Genomic DNA, 13,293 nt, shown 5'->3' on the forward strand with positions numbered 1-13,293 from the left:
GCTCTGAAATTATCTAACATCTTATGTCAAATTTCCGCACCGTCAACAACAAAAGGGTACAATATGGCATGGTACTCATCCTCCCATTATAAGTTTGTAACATGACGGTAACTTGTGAGAATATAAATGGGCCTAACTGTTAGTAAATCTGTCTAAACTGCTAGCATTTGTAACATGTACTGTCGAACCAATGGAGCACATTTCAGCAAGGAACAAAAGATCTCTCTATCATAACTACGTTCCATTCTCAAATTTATATCAGAATCACAATCCGACTGAACAAAGTTCCAATTATGCGGTCTATTAAGGAAAAGGAATTACAATGTAGAAAATATATCCACAGTATATTGAGATGACATTGCAGCACCATGCCAAGTGAGAATCTTCAAAAGCTAGATACGCCTTGAAATTTTCAGCGTTGGACTGGAACCATACACCATCCGACCATCATAACATAATTTATGAACGGCAAGCATTAAAAATTTGTCCTCTCATTACATCTACCGGCATGTGCTCAACCGTGTAACGCTCAGGACCAAAGTACACTCCTGTCCTCTCCAAGAGCGAAATACTTTCTTCTCGACCATACTTCGAAGCATATAGTTTCAGGTATTCAAAGTCCTAAAAGGAGGCATAAAGATTAGAATGAAAATGAAAATCAATTCCTTTCATGGATGGACAAACCATGAAAATACTCATTCATTCATGGAAATCAGTTAAAAACCGAAAGGGCAGAAGTATTTCAGATAAATGCATGAGTTGAGAATAAATTTACAGTACGAAAAAAATGTTAGCACTTTACCTGCAAGCCACTAAGTAGGCGCTCTAGCCTAAGAGAAGCCACTGGTTGATGAGATTTTGAGAAAACCTCACCAGGGTAGTATAAAACTCCATCCCCAGGAGGAAGGCCATGCCTGAATCTTATCTGTTTCCATAAGACCGGTTGGTAGGAAATAACAATACAGTATAACTAGTACTAATAGCTCCATTATTTTCCAAATTCAGCACAAAGAGACTATTAAGATACCTCTGCACTGGCTGCAGTTGCCTTCTCATAGCAGTTGGCACCCCAGTATAAAAACCCGGTGCCACCCTCCTTCCACACACGCCACATGACAGCACGGTGTTGAGTACCACGCATCCCAAGGTGCCAATTTGGATGAGGATCTGATGGCCCCATGCAGACATATGTCCACCATTCCTGTAAAGAAACCGCCACCTTCTAATAAGAAAATGAGAGTACATATATAAAGAACAAGCACAACAGCAACATGTAATCTACTATGCATCAAACATGGAATTCTCCAATTCAACTCTAGCAGGATTCAGGTTAAGATGCTTAGCTTGAGAATTGGACAAATTTAGTTTCAGAAAAATGGATAACATCGTGAAGAAATTAAATATCTATGACTAAAGGGAAGACGGGGGGAACAACAAGAACAACAAAAATATAATATTACCTCACCATTCTCTGGCTGTAGTTCAGCAATAATATCCTTCACTAGGTCCTCACGATTGCCCAGGACCCATTCACTGCAAAGACACATTCAAATTTTTAGCCTAGTAATAAGGGACTTTTGATTTTTCTGATTTCCCTCCTACCTTTTTGTTTCAACCATTGGAAAAGTAATTTACTCCACATGCACAAAATTAAGAATATTAAGTATCCAAAATTACAAAGTTCAGTAACCTAAATAATAATCAGATTAAAGTATTAAAATTTTTATTACACCCTTTGGGTCGGTCCTTCCCCGAACCCTGAGTTAATGCGGGATGCTTGTGCACCAAGCTGCCCTTTTTTTTAAGAAAAAAAATACATTAAAGTTCTAAAAAGTACGTATCAGATCAAGATGTCTAAACAGGGGTTACCTTGTACAATAAATTTGAGTATGAGGACGCAGGAAACTAGGAACTTTGACAAAAGCCTCAAATGGGGTAGGTGCAAGAGGAGCATCATTTGGCCCTAAGAAATTCAGGGGGGGAAGAAGAAAAAGGAAGTGAAGTGTTACATGGAGAATGGAGATAATTTATAATTGACACATCCACCAGAAAGTATATTAATTAATTGTACTCTGTAGAAGCACTTCCCATAATTCTCAAATAGACAGCAAAGGCAATCATCAATAGATGCCAAAGATGTGCCAGAAAGCAATATATACTGTTCTGCTAAACTGTTATTTGAATGCTTAGTTTGTTAAGAAAGATAAAAGGCAGTTTCTCATATAATAATATACAAGACCAAAGATGGGATCTATGCAGCTAGAACCAGACTGCAGACTTAACTATACAGCAAAACTATTCTTATTGACCTCAATTATTAATGAAAGAACACCAGGATGATACCGGTTACAGCTAACAATTTAACTAATTTAAGCTGTTCACAAGCAATTGACCGAAATATTTGCAGCCACTACAAAAAGTACAATTATCAAATAAAGTTATAAATTAAATCCATTGCTGAGTTGAAATGCAACCCAAAAGACAACAGAGAGAAGAAACTGAAGCGAGTCTGAGCACAAGGCTGCGGGATTTAGGCCCTAATTATTAAGCTAAACAACACATACCAGTATAATAAGTAGTTAAAATACGAGCATCTGGAGCGTAAGCATGAATCGCACTGGCCATGTTGCGAAGAGAATCATATTGTTCGAAATTTAGAGGCTGTAAAAAAATATGAAAGATATCAAATTAAACTACTTCAAGTTTGTAGTTACACCACTTAGGATCCTAGAAGATATACTGAAGGTATTAGAAATTTTAGGTCAGCATGAAAACAAGAAGGCAAATATCGCATGAATTCAGAAAAAATTGATTTGTCTTTCGCCTCTTCGTTTTTTTTTTTTTTTTTTTTTTTTAGTAGCACTATCAAAACACTGTTTATACCTCATCCCACAAGTAAAAGTAAGCTTTTCTCCAGTGAGACTTCGTTCTCAATATCTCAACCTGTTTCTGCAAGTAATCCTTCTCTACAACGTTACTGAGGCAGAAGAACATGTGGGTTTAGTAATCAACTCCAATTGCAAATATATCTGATAGAAACGAACACGGAAAACTCAAAACTGTGTACCTGGAGATTACTTTACTGTAAGGCACAGCGTATGCTGCCAACCGTGGGTCTGAAAAATATTCATCTGATTTTGGATGATCCGCTACAATTTAAGAAGAGAGTAAGACTCAGCAATGCTATTATTTCTTCTATTGGGAACAGTTCTTTAAAGCTTACTGCCTTATAAATATACCTGGCCATGGACATGTATATGTCAAAACACGCATACCATCAGCCCATTTGCAAAAATAAGGGCTAATTCTATATTGAAGAAGCCATTTGAAATGCTGATCCAGTTCCTCATACCACTCAGCTGTCCCATGTTGAACACCAAACCGATCCTCAATTACGGTATCCGATATCTAGTATAGAATAAAGGACATGACAAATTTTGCAACAAACAATGTTTCTTAATTTCACAAAGATGTAGACCTGAATCGCATCAGTAAATGGAAGGGATGCTAAATAAGCACTACTCATAAAACAGAGACAAGTTCCATCTTCTGTAAGTGTTTTAGAAAATGACAAAATGGGTTTGCATTTTGGAAATTTAATGTGTAAAGGATACACCAAAGACAGCAGGGAGCGAAGGAGTTTCTGGAAGTACAAATTCCCAAACAGTCAGATTCAACTTCACCCGTACAGAAAGGCTTGAAATGGCATCCTCCTCCATTTTATCTACTGCTCCGTTATCTGAAGTGAATTCAGAAAATGATGGCGACAACAGAATCCTTCTTAGAGTTGTAGTTGCAGATTTCATCCTTCCAACCTAAAAAATCAGATGTTCTAATGAAAAGCTCATATATAATAAATGTCATGAAAAGCACATATCCTCAAACCGAGAATTTTTAAATTTTTTGTTTTTTTTGAAAAAGGTATCAGAATGAAAAACAGCAGTAGGGGGGAAATACCCACCACTTCATCTAATGGTTTTCCGTCAATGGGATCTACCATTTCAAGGCAGTCCTTAAGCTCCTTATACAACTGATGTTTCTCAGCCTTGCTTAAACTTTGACCAGAAGATCTGTAGAATGGTTAATGTTGACAAAGTTGATAAACAGTATTAAACTTCGATTCTAAAAGGAAAAAAAATCAGAAGAAACTGAAACAAGGCTCACTCAGCATCTGCCTTTAGAGCAGTAATGATAACCTCTCCTTCATATTGTCCAGGAGGTTGGGCACTAGGAACATCAATAGATATCCAAAGTGCAGCAGTCTCTCTGCAGAAGCAAAATAATGCCAAAAATCAGATTGTAAAAGGGTAATAAATATTAAGCATCTAGTACCACCACTGTGAGAACTCGACAGAAAATATCACAAACAAATACCCTGGAAATAGGTTTATTTGACTAACTGGAAGATCAAGGGGCACAAGAGCATCTGGTACACCTAATATGGGTACCACCCGCCTCAACTGTATTGACTGCCCAACAATCAATCTGCCAACACACCAAAACCAGCACAATATCAAACTATGTCATATTATTTATTCGATGAGTTAGGAAGAGATTTCCAACCTGTCTCCAGAAGTGGAGCATAGGTCACTACATTGAACCTGCACAGCCCCTGCAACACCAGAACCAGCCCACGAAACCTTTGGTCGGATAGCTATCTGAACACTCTCCCTTTCATTTCTAGCTGCCAGCAGGTTTGTCTTCAAGATTGTATAAAAAAAATAAAAATAATAAAAAAAACTACTAGTGTCAGAAGCACAATATCATCTTTCAATACTTTCATACTTTCTTTAGGCTAATTTTTATCCGCAACTTCTATATACCTAAACACCAGCATCTAGTCTAAGGTACAGACTACAGAACTTTAAGTTTCAAATAGTTAAGGCCATCAGTGCAAATATGGAGTTATATTCCTCCCATATTCATAATATCTTAAAATTAAAAAAATTGGAGTGTTATCGTGACTTGACTAATCATACACTACAAGCAAATTGTGAGTTTAGCAACTACAACAAATTGAAGCACTATCATGATTTGATTAATCATATTCAATATAACTGCTGAAGCATTCATCAACTGTATTTAAGTATGTACTGTGCAAGTACAAGTATAAAGGCAACGCTCAGTTTCTAGGTAACTACAGCATATGATAAATCACTCATGCAATTCCTATGCATAAAAAGCAAACAATGGTAGGCTCATGAATACAGAACATATGCAATTTTGTATAATTATGTGGACCAAATTTAAAAATAAAACACCATGAAATTGAGTAAGGATGATTATGATATATAAGCCACTGCTGTAAGATAAGAATACTAACAGGCTCTAAATGTCTGGGCATATCTTGAGGTCCAACATTTGCTGTGCTTGGCATGCACCAGACATTCACCAAATCCTTAGTTGGAATTTCGGTCGGATCAATTGCTCCCTTGAGATTACTCAAACCAGCTGTGCCCCCATCATTCCACCCATAAGCCGTACCGCCTCCAGCAACACCTTCAACTGGTGGCACTGCCTCTTGAGAATTTCCTGCCAGATGCATCAACAAATGATGGTGCAATTAAATTTAAATATCTTGGTACAGTGTCACTTCAAGATCAAAGTACTATTCAATTTTTTTTTAAGGAAAAAAAATCCTATAATTTCGAGAAAGCATTTTAAAAGATCTCTTACTTTTCACATCAACGAAGATTCTAGATGGAGCATAACAGTTAGACAATTGGAACATAAAAATATACTTTTAAAGAAATTGTATAATCTATTTAGATTCTGCACACTGATACTGATGTTCGATCCAGATCAAAATAACAAAAGAGAAGTAAGCTCATAGATAGAACAGAAGTTTCATATACAGAGCTTAGCCAATTAAGTTCAAGTTATATCATGAAAACAATATAAAATTCAAGATATAAGTGTTAATTCACACATGAAAATTTAAAGTTAGTTGGAGGATGATGCATATCCTCCACAGGATAAGCCCTATCAACCTCATTGTGCAGAGCAGCTGCCACACTAAATAACCGCCATAGATCGGTTCGCTCACTAAAGTCTAAGGCCATAATAATAGTAATATAATAATAATTATAAGAAACCTAACGGAAAACTCAATTGAAATTATATATCGAGAACTCATAACAATTATAATAAGCAGAAGAAAGAGGAAATAGAGTGAGCTTGGATTTTTTTGCAGGGAAATTGGGAAGGTCAGAGAGAAGAGCGCAAACCAGAGTTAGCCATGTGATGTCGGAGGTGGTGAGAATAGAAATGAAACGATCGCGCTTTGATGAATTTGAGAGTTGATAATCACAGAATCTGTGTGAACTGCGTGACTGTGTTGTGCTTTTCAATCCAAATAATCCAAAGGAAAACAAAAATGTTAATGTTAATGGTAAGTACTGCAACTTTGCTTTGCGCACTCACGCTCTATATTCGTTTGCAAAACGCTTGCGATTTTCCAGAGCTCTGTCCACGTATTTTTTGTTTTGTTAAACAGAAGCTGAGGCATAGCATTAGAAAAAAAAAAGAAACAAAAATTCCTAACACGCCACGTCGTTGTTGATATTTTGGAGTGAAAAAAACATAATTTTGGACAATTGGGCCTTTAAAGGGAAACTTTATCAATTATCATAGCTTAAATTATTTCCATTATTAGTTACGTGTTCAATATGGTTAAATCATGATGAGTTAAGCCGATAGATTTGGTACAGGTAGTAGCGAGTACTCGTCTCGGAACATATTTTATAGAATTTTGCCTTATTAGCAAACCCTAATTTATAATGTTACAAAAAGGCATTTTATAAGAATATATGGCGAAATAAGTGACATTTAAATAGGATAAAGTACTATTTTAATTCTCAATGTTTGAATCAAATTTTAATTTGATCTCTAATATTTTAAATATTTTATTTCTATTTTAAAAGTTTCAAAGAATTTAATATTATTTTATCATTAAATTTTATACAAATAATTAACGAAGTGTTGTGAACATTACAATGTTATTAATTATATTATATCTTCTTTGTATATTAAAAAATATAACTAAAATCAGTCTGTTTTTTATATTAAACTCTAAATCCTAACAATTAATTATCAATACTCCAAAATAAAAAAAATTTACATTCATAACCGTTATTTGATAAATTTTACTTACAAATTAAAATCAAACGTTATTGATTCTTTAATATACGAATTATTCGTGTCAAATTTAAGGATGGAAGAATATTGAACTCCGTTTAAAACTTTTTAAAATTAAAATAGGTCATTTGAAATTTTAACATCTACATATAACATTTAAAATATTAATGACCAAATTAAAATTTATCTAAATATTAGAAACTAAAAAATAATACTTTACTCTATAAATAAGCAAAAAAAATATTATTTAACTATCACAAAAAAAGATGAAAAACAATACTTGTAAACCCCCCTTTTTTTCCTTTTTTAGTGTTCTACTCTAAATTAGTTTCATATTGCATCACTTTTAAAAGGTTATATTGGTTTGGTAAGTCATAAGATTACAACACATAGGTAAGGAGCAACAAAAATAAAAAACGAAATACGCAAGCAAAATCCAGTCTTTTTCAATTAATTTATAGGTAACCTAAATAAAGCACATGACAAGTGATAACGGTATAACCATATGAATATGACTAAAGTTTCCTGTAGTACATTATATCCCTGCGTCTGTCTTAATTGGCTTCTTTGCTAACTTGAATGCATCAAATACGGATTCCTTTGGTTGAACTTTGACATTCTGGACACAGTGCTCTGCACGTAGTGAAGACCTCCTTAATATATCTAAAAGCGACACGCTTGACTCTTGAGTTGTGGAATTCAAGGTGGCAGATATTTTCTGTGTACTTCTTTGGAACTTGGCAGAAACAGCTTTTGCTGGTTGGCTCTCCCTCTGAATCTGTAAGTTGTATCGGGTCAAAACCGCATTACAGTTACCACCATTGTATTAAAAAATATATAAAATAAATAAAATAAAACTAAACATAAACAATCAAGCACTTTAATGTCCAGATGGTAAATGGCAGCCAACATTGGATTATTGAATGTAGTAAAATGGGTTGACGATGCAAACATTGGGATCAACATCGCTTCTAATAATAGTTTTAAACTCTACCTCATTTTCTCAATACGTAATTAATTTAAACTTTTCTCTTATAAATTTCAAATATAATAACATTATCTATAATTTAAAAAATTTAAGAATCATTTAACAGATATAACTGAGACGTTAAATTCGAACATTTTCAAACAAAACTTGAAGTCTTTTTAATAATTTTATCATGTAAGAATAATTTTAACATGTATTAGCCGATTATTGAAATTAAATTTTGCAGTGTCATCCACTTATACAGCATTATTATGTGTATAATTAATTAAAAAATCTTAATACAAACATCAGTTAGAATATTTGAAAATATCAAATATATTTTATTATGTATATAATGAGTAGGAGTGAAAAAAGGTTAGACGAATTGCTAGGAGCTATTTAATCTTATCTGATCTAGTCTGTTATAAAATAAGTACAGACTCAGACTCTTATAAAAACCTTAATATGTTAATAGACCAGACTCAGGCTCACTAATTAACCTTATTGACCTATAGATCTATTTGGGCCTGTTTAACACATAATTGAATATATAAATAAATTTTTATTATTAACAAAATTATGAAATATTTTCAATTTATTATATTTAATTATAAATACTTTTGTATATTTTAAATACTTTTAAAATTTAAAAGTTTTTATAAATATTAAATATGACATATTACATATAAATATTTTATTAAAAAATAATTTTTTTAAATAATATTTTTATTTTTGTAAAAAAAAAATTATCAGACCTTTTAACAAACTTCAGGCCAAGCTGAATAACAGGCCAGACTTAGTACTTAAAAAAAAACCTATAATAGACTGCAGACTAGACTCAGATTAATTAACTAGATGACAAATCAAGCCTGTTAAGAGTAAAGCCTGGCTTAGCCTAGCCTGATTCCACTATTTCATGAGTCTACAAATTTATACAATTTATTTTTTATACTAATATTGATAATATATCAAAATTTAAATAATATCATTATAAAGTGTAAAATCTTCAAAAATTGTCATTAAGATTTTTCTTTTGAAAATATATCTAAAATTGTTGGCGGATCAGAATTAAAATGACCATGTAAAGAAAAACAAGTCTAAATTATAGGATACCATGCTAGCTTTCAAGTTTCAACTAATTTGTAGTCTGCAAGTTGTTACCATTTCTGAAGAATCCTCGGACATAGAGACAGAGAGCCTGCTACTGCTGTCATCTCGCCCAAATATAAATGACCGAACCTTTGCTGATCCGTGCTTTTGAGATGTGGCCATAAAATGATTTGTAGCCCGACCGACAAAAGACTGCAAATATTAGATATAAGATAACTCAGATATGGCGTCGGCACCTCATATATACCTAATCACTCGGTATTATATATCCTTGAAATTCAAGTCAAATAAGAATCTAAAAATATAGACTCGCACATGACAATTATTAAAGGAATTCCATGACTTTCATCAATTCAACGAAAGCTTCATGTGCTTCACATGTATACAAGTTCAAACTTCCTCACCTTGGATGATGTGTTTACTTTTTGTCCAAGGAGCGACGTTTCAAAGAAAGCTGCAGCGTGGAGTAACAGCAGAAACACAATTAGTATTCTCACAGTGAAGATGACTGTTTGGTATACATTGCATATGCTAACAGTAAAATTTGATGAAATCAATAGATCTTACATGGAACTTTTGCTTTCCTCTTGGTATCAGGGACAATATTTAGCTTCTTTATGAGACTGAAAACTTCCCTGCTACTTTCATCCTCTGCTGGTGACAAGAATGCGGCTCTCTCTTCCTGATCCAAAACGAAGTCAAATCTTATTATTGCACGAATACCTCAATGAAAAGTTAGAGATACAATGATCATAATAACAAGCTCAAATGCTTCAATAAAAGAAAAGTGGCACTATATATTAACTATGCTTGAGTAGTTGGAACTCACAGATTTATCAATGAGGCACTGCTTATCTAGCATCTTTTCAGTTTCCTCGTCATCAGATGAGACATAATCATTATCTTTATCTGTAAACATCTGTGGAATCATCTGCTTCGCCTTCTTCAGATTAATCTTCACAGCATCTGATGGTGCAATGTATTCTTCAGCTTCTTCATCAGATTCATTTTCAGCTTCTTCACTTTCCTCATCTTCTTCCTCTTCAATTAATGTTGGTTCTTTCAATTTTGAACCACAATTAAGTTTATGAAGTAGATTGTCCATTCCAGCTGTATCTTGTTGCTCAAGCCACTTCTGGTGGAGTTGGTCACGCTTTTCTCTATCAATTGACTTTTCTTCATATTCAGGTGTTATCATTTCATTAAGTTCCCCAATATCATCATCATCTTCACCTTCTTCATTATCTTGGAAGCGCTGCATGTCATTGTCACTATTGTCTTCCTCTTCAGCTTCTTCATCAACAAAAGCCTTAACCGGGTCGCCACTTGGAGGTGAAGGCAAGTGAACTGATCCATGTAAACGAGGATCTATGTTTTCCTTGTCATCATCTTCATCATCATCATCATCAGAAGACCTGCAACAAAGAGTAACTTATCACTTCTAAGTTTCAGAATGGGGAGGTAAAAGTAGTCAGTCCGCTGCTATGGCAAATTAAGAGGTCATGATAAGTCAAGGGCAAAAGAAGAAGCATTATCAATCAGTTGCTGTGACATCAACACATGGCCAAACAAACAATATAGTCAAACTTCATTTTGAAGTAATTAAAGTACACTAGTTCCATAGTAGAATGAATAACTGTCAGAATTGATAACAAAGATACTTAATAAAGTAACAAAAGGCCAGCGGCACAAAATCTGGGCACAACAAAAGGAAAAAGAAATTTCTAAAGACGTACGCATCGTCATCGGGAGGAGCAGAATCAAGTTTCAAGTTCATTGCAAGCATTGATGAAGCTGGTACTTCTTCTGAAGTGTTAATTGGCTCCTCACAAACAACATTAGTGTCGGTACTTTGGGAATGATAAGCGAGCTCCTACAAGATACAGACAAACAAGCAGTTAGCATAAAAAATGTCAAAATCCATGGTTAAAGTCAAGCATCTGCTTAAAATGGCTGTTAGAAACCTGAGTATCATCAATAGGAGCTCGAAATTCATGCTCAGGTTCTATACGCACAGCCTGAAAATCAAAACAGAGACATCAAAACGGTTATTTTGTTTGCAGTTGCATCCCAATGTGGAGACAAATGTCAAAATAAACTACTAATTTGAACTTTGAAGGGCAAAAAGACAAACAATAAAATAAAAAAATTATTCGAAAAATGCAACGATAGTTTGATATGTGGATCACGCATCATGTCTTCAAATATTTTTTATTGGAGAAGTACCTAATCTGATTATGTAATCAAACTTGAATATTAATTCCAATGATGCGTGTTTCTATATATATTTGATTTCCAATTACCATGGGGGAAGAAATGCTTTCACCACTTGGATAATCTGCAGCTTCTTTAGATCCATCAACATGCAATGTATTCAAATTGTCGATGGCTGCACACGAAGTATGTGTTTCCTCCACTTTGGCCTTTGCAACCTTGTCAGATATCTCCTCATCTAGAGGACCACGTTCAGAATCATCATCCACCGGTGAGTCATAACCATTATCATCACGATAACCACTAGATCTGCACCCAAGTATGCAATCAGCTTAAATAGAGTTTAATTAAATTATACAACTAAATTGCACATAAACACAAAAATCTAATGCAAATCCACCTACTTCTTCTGAATCTCTAATTTTCTCTGCCGAATTTTGTCCAGTATTGAAGAAATTGGCTTCTGAACCAGTGGAATGGGTTTAAAAGCTGCATCTCTAGTTTCTACCGAAGGTAGAGCAAACTATCTACGTCAGCATAAACTTCAGAACAAACCAAAACAAAAGATAGATTAAGAGATGCAGTTTCTGATCAAATTTGTACCTCGAAGAAGTCTCTGAGACTCAGCTCGAAGCTGTTTGAGATTTTCCCGCCTCTCCTGTTAAACCACGGAAATCACGAATTAGCACATCAGCAAATAGTGTATAAGAACGAGTTGCCAAAATCTGGTAACAGCACGAAATCGGCTATGGACCTTCTCAGCCCTTCTCTTATTGGAAGCAGATTCTTTAAGCTGCTTCTCACCGTCCAATCCCTTCTTCTTTCTCTTCCTCTTCCTCTTCTTCTCCTGATCCTCTGAATCCTCGTCTAAACTGCGTCGTTTTCTGTCGCGATCATCGATCTCGAGATCCGCAACTTCCTCCCCCTTCTCATTCTCAGTCTCCATCTCCTTAGAGTGAACCTCGTCATTTCCGTCAAGTCCACCACCGATAGAATCAAAGTCCAAAGCTCGCATTGCACCAAAACCATTATTCTTCTTGGCAGTATCGCTATCTGATGCGTCAAGATGAGCGGTTACTCTGCGGTCGATTTGGGGGTTAGATCCCCAATTAGAGTCCTCCACGTGTCCGGCGCTAGGGCTGGGACCATCGGAGGGAAGGGTTCCCGAATCGATAGGAGAGGAACCATCGTGATTGGAGGGAGAGAGGGGAGGAACCCTAAGAGCTTTCTTGAGACGCTTGAGCTTTGGCTTAGGTTCGAGCAGGGGAGGGGGAGGCACGAGCTCAAAATCTTCGTCGCTCTCCATTTCCGGATCAGATCTGAGTTTCTTTGTGGGTTAGATGAAAACAAAAAACAATGGATTAGGGATCAGAATGAGTGCCCCCTCTCACTCACATTGAGTTTAGCAAAATAAGGATGTAACAGTATCACTATTCGCGGCTTTCTCACCCAAAGAAATGGCGGTAAATGCTTTCGAAATTTGTCTAAACGCGCTCACGGAGATTGTTTTCCTTTTTTTCTTATTTTTTTATTTGCAGGAGGGCCAAAGGCCCAAAGACCAAAAAAAAATTAATTACACAAACATTCTCACTCTTTCTTCTATTTTTTTCATCAGCCAGGAGAGGCATAAGAAGAGGAAGAAGAGCTGCAAAACAAAAAAATTCGGACAAGATCAATTGAGCTTGCTTTGTCAGTGCATAGAAATTAGCTTCGCAAAACATGTGCTTGAACAATACAAAAGTCATTTTGCTCCGAAGATCCTCAATAGCCCTGATCAGAGAAAGCGTGTGGTGGTGACTATTGGATGACCCGTCAATTAGTTTCAACGCACAGGAAGAATTTGTCTCTATCTATAATCTGTTGAT

The 13,293-nt window shown here is 35.2% G+C and overlaps 2 protein-coding genes across 3 annotated transcripts; both read right to left on the bottom strand.

Moving 5' to 3' along the window:
- Positions 1 to 200: 200 nt before the first annotated feature.
- On the bottom strand, positions 201 to 6,597 carry LOC112705536 (uncharacterized). 2 transcript variants are annotated; one of them, XR_003155481.3, is made up of 16 exons: positions 6,228 to 6,573; positions 5,324 to 5,532; positions 4,564 to 4,700; positions 4,375 to 4,485; positions 4,165 to 4,266; positions 3,962 to 4,070; positions 3,615 to 3,815; positions 3,240 to 3,408; positions 3,068 to 3,149; positions 2,884 to 2,977; positions 2,565 to 2,661; positions 1,870 to 1,963; positions 1,466 to 1,533; positions 1,028 to 1,201; positions 803 to 925; positions 201 to 621 (listed from the first exon to the last, which is right to left on the bottom strand). XR_003155481.3 is itself a non-coding variant. In XM_025756376.3 (16 exons), exons 1-16 carry the CDS (start codon positions 6,238 to 6,240, stop codon positions 460 to 462), a joined length of 1,950 nt encoding a protein of 649 aa, XP_025612161.1. In that variant the 5' UTR covers positions 6,241 to 6,597; the 3' UTR covers positions 201 to 459. The 2 variants fall into 2 exon arrangements, 1 of the variants encoding a protein (XP_025612161.1); XM_025756376.3 differs by having other exon boundaries at positions 1,461 to 1,533; positions 6,228 to 6,597.
- Positions 6,598 to 7,559: 962 nt separating this feature from the next.
- On the bottom strand, positions 7,560 to 12,886 carry LOC112705537 (uncharacterized). Its single transcript, XM_025756377.3, has 11 exons — positions 12,183 to 12,886; positions 12,032 to 12,086; positions 11,833 to 11,932; positions 11,518 to 11,737; positions 11,179 to 11,232; positions 10,951 to 11,087; positions 10,044 to 10,629; positions 9,782 to 9,896; positions 9,619 to 9,668; positions 9,266 to 9,406; positions 7,560 to 7,915 (listed from the first exon to the last, which is right to left on the bottom strand). The coding sequence occupies exons 1-11, from the start codon at positions 12,732 to 12,734 to the stop codon at positions 7,673 to 7,675; spliced, it is 2,253 nt and encodes a 750-aa protein (XP_025612162.1). The 5' UTR covers positions 12,735 to 12,886; the 3' UTR covers positions 7,560 to 7,672.
- Between the last annotated feature and the right edge of the window lie 407 nt (positions 12,887 to 13,293).

This window comes from Arachis hypogaea, chromosome 8, assembly GCF_003086295.3.
Source record: "Arachis hypogaea cultivar Tifrunner chromosome 8, arahy.Tifrunner.gnm2.J5K5, whole genome shotgun sequence".
Classification (NCBI taxonomy): Eukaryota; Viridiplantae; Streptophyta; class Magnoliopsida; order Fabales; family Fabaceae; genus Arachis; species Arachis hypogaea.

What these genes read in the sequence shown, in the direction of transcription:
- LOC112705536 (XM_025756376.3), bottom strand. An exon ending in GCTCTAAAGGCAGATGCTGA is followed by an intron (nt 4,071 to 4,164) that starts GTGAGCCTTGTT and finishes ACCATTCTACAG; the next exon opens with ATCTTCTGGTCAAAGTTTAA. An exon ending in TACAGCCAGAGAATGGTGAG is followed by an intron (nt 1,202 to 1,460) that starts GTAATATTATAT and finishes GTTTCTTTACAG; the next exon opens with GAATGGTGGACATATGTCTG.
- LOC112705537 (XM_025756377.3), bottom strand. Translation starts at nt 12,734, where the DNA reads ATGGAGAGCGACGAAGATTTTGAGCTCGTGCCTCCCCCTCCCCTGCTC. An exon ending in AAAGCATTTCTTCCCCCATG is followed by an intron (nt 11,233 to 11,517) that starts GTAATTGGAAAT and finishes TTTGATTTTCAG; the next exon opens with GCTGTGCGTATAGAACCTGA. An exon ending in CCGAGGATTCTTCAGAAATG is followed by an intron (nt 7,916 to 9,265) that starts GTAACAACTTGC and finishes TACAACTTACAG; the next exon opens with ATTCAGAGGGAGAGCCAACC.